The sequence below is a fragment of the Gekko japonicus genome, unplaced genomic scaffold, assembly GCF_001447785.1.
Source record: "Gekko japonicus isolate JY-2015 unplaced genomic scaffold, Gekko_japonicus_V1.1 scaffold6373, whole genome shotgun sequence".
Taxonomy (NCBI): Eukaryota; Metazoa; Chordata; class Lepidosauria; order Squamata; family Gekkonidae; genus Gekko; species Gekko japonicus.
The window spans coordinates 3,641-13,730 of NW_015171698.1; the positions used below are offsets into that span (position 1 = coordinate 3,641).

Genomic DNA, 10,090 nt, shown 5'->3' on the forward strand with positions numbered 1-10,090 from the left:
CCACCCACCCGCCCCCCGGACCTTCTTCCTATTTTTCCAAAGGGGAGAAAAATATGAAAGTTTGGTACGTGTCAAAAAGAAAAGCCAACGACATTTTGTCACTTCTGGAATTCATTCAGATTTGTTTTAAAGCAACGTCAGAATCCACAGCATTAAGATTTACATAGAACTCTACCTCATTAGGTAATTTTTACGGATGCTATGGGCATACACATATTTTCGAAAGGATATTTATTGCTTAAGCACGACTGATTTGTCTATGGTATGCTCTCTGGATAATACACTATTACATAACACAAGCACACGACTTCCAAGTTGTAAAGTTGAACATCCGAATAAGCAGCAAGCCCTGCCAGTTGCATATTCAAGTTCTCTCTCCCCCCCGCTTTTCAGAAGGCAAAACACCAAGATACGTACTTGGCAGCTCTCCCTTGCTTGGAGGAAACGGCAGCCTTTGTACTTCCAAATCCCATCAATACGTCAAATATTACAGTTATAAACAATGAAGTAAAATGACAAATTTTGTCTTGCTAAGAAAGCATGTGTAATGATTCCTTGCTTTGATGTGTGTGTGTTCCTTTAAATGTTAGTTTGACCAGTAATACAAGGAGGGTGATAGAGGGAGATGCATGTGCTGTGACTGGTTGATGACTGAGAGTGTGGGGGAGATGTTCTGAGAAGATTAACCTGTGTGTGTGTGTTTTATGAGAACGTTTAGAGTGTTCTGTGTGTCTTTGGAGAGTGAAGTGTGAAAAGCTTTAAAGAAAGTCTGTGGAGAGAGACTCTATAAGGAAAAGAAACAATCTGTGTCTAAAATGTGTGATTAGACCAATGTTTTATCTTGTGTGGAAAAGTCAAAGAGTTTAACCAGGTTGGCTACACATATGAGAAAGAGAGAGAATCCTGTCAGAGTGGAATTTTGGTGTCTGAGAGACTGGTGTGACACAAAGCTTGTGCTAGTTATATTTTACAAGTTCCTTTTTCCAGAAACCTATTTTGTTCTTATATCAATAAATCTGTTTTTGTTTAAATATATCCTAGAATTCAGTACAGTACTTCCTCAGGGCAACATAGTCCTCTAAAGTGCCCAGACCCTGGGTTACACTACCAAAGGAGAGAGAGTTGGAATTTTAAATTCCTGGTGGCAGCAGAAACTACCAAGTTTATATTCACAAACCATTTCCCCTAAAAGCAAGTACGTCACAGAGTATGATTTAAAGGAAACACAGACCCCCCCCCCCATAGGAAGGACGCCACAGCACAGAACAAATCTGTTTTGTTCCTTCAGACCCTCCAAAAACAGTTAGCTTTCCCATGGCTTCTAAATCTACCGCACCGTCAGACCTCGCGGCTCAACCTGGGCCTCCTTCACCAGGCCAGGGCACCTTCCACCCCTCCACACCTGGTATCTGCCACAGCCACCCCAGCATCGCTCCAGCCAAGCCGGCATCAACGTCCTCAAACCTCTCACCAGTGGTGAGCCACGGGGGCCCGGTCACCCCACAAGTGGGAAGCCACAGCAGTGCTCCGCTGCTTGCCGGTGGATGAAATCCCTGGACCTGAGCCAGGCACTTCCATGCCACCGCTGGAGAGAGAGACCCAGAGATGAACCCATGTGGCCCACCACTGCCTGCCAGGAAGGAGGGGGAGGGAGCCAGAAGTAACTGCATTTCTGGCATAATATTTCCCCCCACTTCCCAACCAATAACTCACTAACCAACTTTAACATCCACACGGAAAAACACGCACAGCCCCACAGGTGGGGATCGGGCATAAAGCTGAAGGTCACGACCACAACGGAAGATGGCCAACGACCACTCGGGGTCCAGCCAGGCCCGGTCAACACGCTGCACTCGCTGTGCCGATTCCCTCCATCGGGCAGCACCCGGGACCCTCCCACAGAGGCTCTGGGGCCGAGACCAGCGCAGCCGCCTCACCTGCTGGTACTTCAGGATTCCCTCCTTCTCCTGCTGCATCCGCCACAGCTCCATCTCGTCGGGTCTGTAGCCGCCGGGAACCACGTAACTGGCCGGCCGGTCAGTGCTGCACATCTCACAGCCGGGGCGGGTGGGCTTGTTGATGAACGTGCAGGTCGGACACGACCAGCCGTCCTGCAAGGGGAGCGGAGGAAGACACCCATGGGACCCCAGCTTCGCCAGCCCTTTGCCCGCCAGGAGACCACGGCTCAGCCCGGCCATCGCACGAGAGGCTCTCGCCCGAGCCTTGGCAAGCGCACAGCGGGAAAGGGAGCCACATGGCAGGACAAGAGGAGTGCCTCCCCCAGGGGACAGCACTGCTAGCGCAAGGCGAGAGATTCTACCTGAACGGGGGAAGGGGGGGCAACATTTGCAGCCGGAGGAGTTCGAGGATGGCTGGGAAGGAGGTTGGTGAGCTGCAGCGCGCTCAGTCTCTCCTCGATATCTGTCTTCTTACTTCCAGGGGTCACACCTGCGGGTCAGAAAGGCACCGGGGAGGAGCATCAGCCCCTTGCGGGAAGATGGAGGAGGAGGAGGCCGACAGCCCGCTGGTCCTGGCAAGCCACGGCCTCTGCTAAGGAAGCGCTGGCCCACCCACCTGTCTTGGGCAGAGGGCTGGACGAAGGCTGTCCGGTGCCAGAGCCCCCTGAGAGCGGAGGAGGGGCCGGCTGCAGCACCACCCAGTCTTTGTCCTCTTTGTAGCGCTGCTCGGAGAGATTGGCCACCTTTGCCGTGAGCAAGTAGAGGAAGGCCGTGTCTCCATCCTTGCGGATCCCGTAGGAGCCCACCGTTCGGTCGTCGACACAGAGGCACTGACCAATGATCCAGCGCTGGACACTGGGGTGGAAACCGTAATCCTGGAAGACCTTGGAAAGGACAGAAAAGGGAGGCACGGTGAGTCTCTCTTTTACAGCACTCTGAAGACCTCAGGACTGTCCCCTGACAAGGGCCATCTTTCTCGAGGCTTATTGGGGTGCAAGGCCGAAAGGCAGGACAGGTTTCTCTGCCTCCCAGTCCTGGGGCACACACACACACACACTCCCGGGGCCCCGCCCTACCTTCTGCCTGAGAGCTGCGATTGTGGTACACGTTTGGACCGGGATGGTGATGGTGGCTGAGCACATAGCATCTTCCACGCCCACCTTCATGCTACAAGAAAGAAAACCAGGAAACAAGATGGCACAAATCACTATTGCCAAGGCTGAGCTTCCCCTACCCTGATCTCCCTGCTCCAAACACACACTCACCTGATCTCACTCGCAGGGTAGCAGGACTCCTTGGGCAGGATGCGTAGAGCGGCCTGCTGCTGAGCCAGCGCTGTGGCACATCGCACGGCCTCTTCCTGGTCCCCAAGTCCAATAGCCACGGAAAGGTGGAAAGCCAGGTCTTCTAAAGCGATAAGGACACAAAGGCTGGAACACAGCTTGGCTGGACTGGCTGCCCATCCATTCCCTTCCCACCTTGCAAGAAATGGCTGGATTCTACAGGCTTCCCTTTACTGTGTCGTGGCACATTCCCCAACACAACATCCACAAATTCCGAACAGGTTGCTCGCTTTTATAGTAACACATTCTCCTTACTCACTCCCCTAACCACTGGCCAATGATCTCCCAAAGAGCCTGCCACTGTTCACAAGGGCCAGTTGCCTAACCCAAAGTTGGCAGAAGGAAGTTCCCAGCCCACTGATGCCACCTTCCATGAGAAGCCGAGGAAGCAAGTCTGACTGGTTGAGAAAGCAAAAAAACAACAAGCAGCAAGACCTGGCAAACTTCCCAGGCGGCACAATCTAGGTCTTTCCTGGTAAGTTCACTCAGTATGCGTTCTCCAACGCTGCTGGCTGGCTATGCGATTTAGAGAGAGCCACAGGCTGACTGCTTGCAGCCTGCAGTGGCACCTTTCCCAGCCCAGCTGGCCACCAACCTTTCCTCGCCAGGTCCAAGGGCAGAGAGGCCTCAGGCTCTGACACCGGCAGAGAGTTCGTGGCAGCTGAGAGATGGAGAGGAGACTGTCCTGCCGCCATGTGGGGGCCCTCAGCAGCTGGGGAGAGACAGACAGAAATTCCAGAGGACGGAAACACTCAGCTCCTCAGACTGAGCAGCAGGCAGGCTCAGCCAGTTCAGAGCTGCCCATGAAGGGGACCAGCCTGAAATCCCAACACTGGAGAAAAAGCAACACAGAGTGCAAAAGGCTTCTTGTGGGCAAGGAATGAATCTACTGGTCCGTATGCCCTAGGAAGTGTTTACTCCAGCTAAAACTGGCTGCTGCACCCAGAAGAGGCTATTGGCACCCTGGTACACCACCCTGGAGAACCGATAAACCTCTGGACAGGAGCACCAGTACTGATCTTTGATGATGGACATTGTGCATAAAAAATGGGGGGAGATGAGGAGGAGGAGGAGAAGAGGAGATTGGATTTATGCCCCGCCCTTCACAACCCAAAGGAGTCTCAGAGCGGCTTACAATCTCCTTTTCCCTTCCCCTCCCCACAGCAGACACCCTGGGAGGTAGGTGGGGCTGAGAGAGCTCTGACAGGAACTGCTCTTTTTCAAGGACAGCTGTGCCAGAACTATGGCTTGCCCAAGATCATTCAGCAGGTGCAAGTGGAGAAGGAGTGGGGAATCGAACCCGGTTCTCCCAGATTAGAATCCGTCCACTTACCCACAACACCAAACTGGCCCTCACAGACAGCAGTGTACAAACGGCTCCAGAATCTGGAAGCAGCTGTTTCTTTTCAAGGTCGGGAGAGCAATGCTTGGGAAGTGCCTTCACACACACAACCCCTGCATGTACATTGGGCACTACCGGCAAATCTCTGTGCCTGCTTCGTAGGGCCAGAAACTTGACACCATGCCACACAACCCTGGGTATCGCTAGCCAACGCCATTTGGAATGGCACAAGTTAGTCTCTCTGGCTTGGGCCGTCTGACACCCCGCTCTGCAATGCAGAGCTGCACTTGCAGCGCCTCCTACTCCCCCGTTCTCTCAGACTAATGCTAATGGGACTGTGGCAGGTCTGGCCCACCAGCCACACTTGCTGTCCCAATGGGGAGTCTTGTCCCACGCGGGGTGCGTGCTTCTTGCTTCCTGGCCGCAAACGCAACACCAACAGAAACACGCTCTGAGTGAGCCAGCGAGCCTCTTCCGGCCAGGGACCACAAAAGCAGCCCCTCCCAGACAATTGCCCGGCCCTTCCTGGGCAGCCGCTGACCTTTCTGGACCTCCCAAAGGGAGCTGCTGACGACTGCCCACCACTTCTGCGCCTCGTGCTCATCCTCAAAATGGAAGACGATGGGGTCATCCGGCCGAGCCAAGACTTTCAACTCATGGCACGTGGGAGTCTTCACTTCATAGGAAATCTCCCTGAGGCTGTACTCCACCAGGCTCTAGAGGCAAAATACAAGAACATCAGAAGAGCCCGGCTGGATCAGACTGATAGTCCATCTAGTCCAGCATCCTGCCGCACACAGTGGCCCGCCAGTTCCTATGGATGGCCAACAACAGGGCAGAGAGGCTGAAGCCTTCCCCTGAGAGGAACATCAGAAGAGCCCGGCTGGATCAGACTGATAGTCCATCTAGTCCAGCATCCTTCCACACACAGTGGCCCGCCAGTTCCTCTGGATGGCCAACAACAGGGCAGAGAGGCCGAGGCCTTCCCCTGAGAAGAACATCTGAAGAGTACTGCTGGATCAGAACAATAGTCCATCTAGTCCAGCATCCTGTCACACACAGTGGCCACCCAGTTCCTCTAGATGATCAACAACAGGAGAAATTGGAAGTATACATCAACCTTCACTACCCGAAGGAATCTCAGAGCGGCTTACAAACTCCTTTCCCTCCCCCTCCCCACAACAGACGCCCTGTGAAGTAGGTGGGGCTGAGAGAGCTCTGTGATAACTGCTCTTTTTCAAGAACATCTCCCAGAGAACATGTAACTGGCCCAAGGTCATCCAGCCAGCTGCAAGTGGAGGAGTGGGGAATCAAACCTAGTTCACCCAGATTAGAGTCTGTGCTCCTAACCACTACAGCAAACTGGCTTTCCTTGGTGTTGCCTCCTGCCACTGGCGGTATTCAGAGGTTGACTGTCTCTCAATGTGTAGGTTCTCCTCAGCCACCATGGCTAGTAGCCATTGCTAGACCTTTCCTCCATGGATCTATCTTGTCCCCTTTTAAAGCTGTTAGTTCCTGTGGCCATCACAACATCCTCTGGCAGCCAGTTCCACCCCCCTTGGACCCAACAGCCACAGTCTCCAGGTGATTTCCAGCAGCGCCCCGAAGGCTTCCTTGCCAGGGGCCTGGGTCCCAGATACCCTCCTCCCTCCCAGCCAACTGCACAGCACGCCGGACCCCAGAAGGAGGAGCGCCCCCCACAGGGGATAGCAGGGAGCTGGGACTGCCGCCGCCCTCCCTGGCTCTCCACTTGACAGAGGAAGCAGAGCCCGCTTATCTATTCCTGATCTCCGCTATCTGCCCCCAGCACCTCAGGCGGGCACAGGAAGCCAAAGAGCCCTCGTATGGCAGCAGTTAAAAGAAGACCCTGATGCTGGGAAAGATTGAAGGTCAAAGAAGACGGGGACGGCAAAGAATGAGATGGTTGGACAGTGTCATAGATGCAACAAACATGAAGTTGAGCAAACTTCAGAGGACAGCGGAAGACAGGAGGGCCTGGCAGGATCTGGTCCGTGGGGTCGCGAAGAGTCGGACTCGACTGTGCGACTGAACAACAACAACAAAATGGCAGCAGAGGAAACCCCAAGGGGGAGGAGGAACGCTTTCCCTAGGAAGAAAGGTTGAGGTGCTTGGAGAAAGGGCGGCTGAAGAGGGAACAGCATCGAGGTTGACAAGATTCTGCATGGGGATAGAGCAGGTCAAGAAAGAGGTCCTTTCCTCCCTTTCTCACCATACGAGAACTCCTCGTGGGCACTCCGTGAAACTGCTGAGCGGTCGGGTTGGAAGGGATAAAAGGAAGTCCTTCTTCACCCCGAGAGCGACTGACAGGTGGGATTCCCTGCCGCAGGAGGGGGGGGGGGGTGGCGGCCACAAGCATGGGCGGCTTCAAGAGGGAACTGGATCAGCACCTGGAGCGGGGGCCCATCACAAGGCAGAGACAGGAGCTCTCGGTCTGGGCCCCCGGCCTGAGCCAGCATTTGGCTTCTCTCGCGTCCTTAGGATAGGAGGAGGGGGGGCGCAGCAGGGGCTCGGCCGCCCCAGACCCCCTCCGACGGGGCGGACGGCTGGCGCGAGAGGCCCGACGGGTACCCGGAGAGCGCCCGCAGAGGGGGACGAGGAGCGCGCGGGCGCCTGCACGGGGCGGGGACAGGCCGGGCCGGCCTCGCGGGCAGCGGAGCAAAGTCCGCCTCGAGCCGGGGCCCCGAGTCCGGGCCGCCCCTCAAGCCGATCCGGAAGCGGTCGTGGCCGGGCGCGGCGCTGAGCTGCAGTCGGAGGAGGCGCCGCCCCGCGCGGCCCGGGAGCGGCAACAGGGAGGGCCGCGGCACCCAGGCCCGCGCCGACGCCAGCAGCGCCTGCCCCGCCGAGGAGGAGCCCGGCACCGCCGACGCCATCGCGCCGCCACCCCCCCTCCTCCTCCTCCAGCCGCCGCCCGGATGCGGAAACGGCGCGCGCGCTTCCGCCTCCGCCGCCCGAGACCGGAAGTCCCGCCCCCACGCCCCTCCCGGGCGTCCGGAAACGCCCCCGCCCGGCAAGAGGGGGGACGGCGCCGCCCTGGTCACGTGCTTGTCGCCGGGAGGTCCGGGAGGCAGGGCGGGAGCTTCTCCGCTCCTCTCCTTTTGCGGGGCCCGGAGAGGCCGGCCGGCCGGCGGGAGCCTCCAACGAGGGCGGACTGCTGCCTTTCTTAATTTCTTTATGTATTATTTTCAATTTATATCCCGCCTTTCCGGGACAAACGGGCTCAAGGCGGCCTACTCGGGTAGAATACAATAAAATAACACGCGGGTTAAGGTGCAATAGAACAATCAATGCACCAAAATCCACAGATGCAGCATAAAGTGCAAATAAGGACAATACAGCTGATGGCGGCTCCCATGGCGATCCAGGGGTAGAAGGCGGTGCCCAGCAGTGTGCCATCAGGGCATGTTCCCGGGACTGAGCAGTGGCGGCTCCTTTGCCTCCGTCTCCCCTGGCGTGTGGGCCACTGGTGGTGATGGCGGCAGGCTGGAGGTTTACAAGATTATGCCTGGGAGAGAGCAGGTGTGTCAGGGTCCTTAGTCAGGTTACTCAACACAGGGCTTCATGAGAAGAGAACTGTTTATTGGTAAAAATCATCACTAGAGACACGTGTACAGCTTGTGTCAGGAATGGTTGCCAATATTAGGGCCTCTGGCTTATACTAGAATCAAACATCCCCCAGGTAAGCATGAGCCAATGGATACAGTTCACGCCAAGCAGGCGAAGCAAAAACAGTTAGCTTTCCCAATCAAATAATACTGCAGCTGGAACATCTACAAGGTCAAGCATAAACTAACATACAGGGAGAGCTGAGATAGAAAAGGGGAGGGCACCCCTCCACATTCCAGACGCATGACAGGGCTACCTGACAAGGTATCAGCTGCGCTGCCATTATAACGGGGAGGGGAAGGCAGGAGGCCACTGGGTGAATCTGAATGTGCTGGAATGTTAATTTTCCTGTCTTCCGCTGAGTCTTATATCTTAACTGGGCTTCTGTCCTTGGTACCTTGAACCCCTTAGTTTAGGCGTGTTGCAGCTCATCCTCTGATTGGCCTAATTCTATCAGGGGCCCCCACTTTGAATCCTGTATATCTTCCCCCTTTCCTGCCTGCGGAGTGAGATCTAACACTGAATGTATGGACAGCTGACCTGCCTTTACTCTACTTGATCCTTCTGAAGGAACGTTGTTGAGACTGATTGCAGGTCAAGAAAGAAGTCCTTTTCTCCCTTTCTCACAATACAAGAACTCGTTGTCCGATCCTCCACGCATTCAGCTAAACACACGTTTGTAGCAAAGTAGTGTTTATTAAAGCAATGAAGAAACTGGAACACAGGGATTGTTTGGAATGGCCAGGAAATGCAGGGCACAAGATAATAAACGGATTCATACAGTGCAAACTCGTGGGCACTCAAGGAAATTGCTGAGCAGTCACCTTAGAGAGAGTACCAGAAAAACATCTACTTCTGCTTCATTGACTATGCTAAAGCCTTTGACTGTGTGGATCACAACAAACTATGGCAGGTCCTTAAAGAGATGGGAGTACCAGACCACCTCACATGTCTCTTGAGAAACCTGTATAAGGGCCAAGAAGCGACAGTTAGAACCGGATATGGAACAACTGATTGGTTCAGCATAGGAAAAGGAGTACGACAAGGATGTATACTGTCACCTTGCTTATTTAATATATATGCAGAGTACATCATGCGAAATGCTGGCCTAGATGAATCACAAGCAGGAATTAAGATTGCGGGGAAAAAGATCAACAACCTCAGATATGCAGACGATACCACTCTAATGGCAGAAAGTGAAGAGGACCTAAAGAGCCTCTTGCTCAGAGTAAAAGAGGAGAGCGCAAAAGTGGGCTTGAAGCTCAACATCAAAAAAACTAAGATCATGGCATCCGGCCCCATCACTCCTTGGCAAATAGAAGGGGAAGTCGTGGAAGTAGTGACAGACTTCACGTTCCTGGGATCCCAGATCACCGCAGACTGTGACTGCAGCCATGAAATTAAAAGACGCCTGCTCCTTGGGAGGAAAGCGATGGCGAACCTAAACAGCATGATAAAAAGTAGAGACATCACCCTGCCAACAAAAATACGCATGGTCCAAGCAATGGTATTCCCAGTAGTCATGTATGGCTGCGAGAGTTGGACTATAAGGAAGGCCGAGCGCAGAAGAATAGATTCTTTTGAACTATGGTGCTGGAGAAGACTCTTGAGAGTCCCTTGGACTGCAAGAAGAACAAATCAGTCAATCCTCAAAGAAATCAACCCTGACTGTTCCCTGGAAGGCCAGATAATGAAACTGAAGCTCAAATACTTTGGCCACCAAATGAGAAGGGAGCACTCACTGGAGAAGACCCTGATGCTTGGAAAGATTGAAGGTCAAAGAAGACGGGGACGGCAAAGGATGAGATGGTTAGACAGTGTCA

The 10,090-nt window shown here is 54.3% G+C and overlaps 2 protein-coding genes across 2 annotated transcripts in view; one reads left to right on the forward strand and one right to left on the reverse strand.

Annotated features, from left to right (window-relative positions):
• The window catches only part of SHARPIN (SHANK associated RH domain interactor), an 8,262-nt gene extending 728 nt beyond the window's left edge, over positions 1 to 7,534 (reverse strand). The window contains exons 1-9 of the mRNA XM_015420023.1: positions 7,340 to 7,534; positions 6,073 to 6,077; positions 5,185 to 5,360; positions 3,897 to 4,013; positions 3,224 to 3,365; positions 3,035 to 3,125; positions 2,575 to 2,842; positions 2,321 to 2,448; positions 1,938 to 2,111 (exon numbers count right to left, since the gene is read on the reverse strand). Coding sequence (XP_015275509.1) covers positions 1,938 to 2,111; positions 2,321 to 2,448; positions 2,575 to 2,842; positions 3,035 to 3,125; positions 3,224 to 3,365; positions 3,897 to 4,013; positions 5,185 to 5,360; positions 6,073 to 6,077; positions 7,340 to 7,534 — 1,296 coding nt within the window. The remainder of the gene's footprint in view (positions 1 to 1,937; positions 2,112 to 2,320; positions 2,449 to 2,574; positions 2,843 to 3,034; positions 3,126 to 3,223; positions 3,366 to 3,896; positions 4,014 to 5,184; positions 5,361 to 6,072; positions 6,078 to 7,339) is intronic.
• A 42-nt stretch (positions 7,535 to 7,576) lies between these two features.
• MAF1 (MAF1 homolog, negative regulator of RNA polymerase III) overlaps positions 7,577 to 10,090 on the forward strand; it is a 17,241-nt gene continuing 14,727 nt past the window's right edge. Inside the window, exon 1 of the mRNA XM_015420024.1 lies at positions 7,577 to 7,719. Within this exon, the coding sequence (XP_015275510.1) occupies positions 7,577 to 7,719 (143 nt within the window). The remainder of the gene's footprint in view (positions 7,720 to 10,090) is intronic.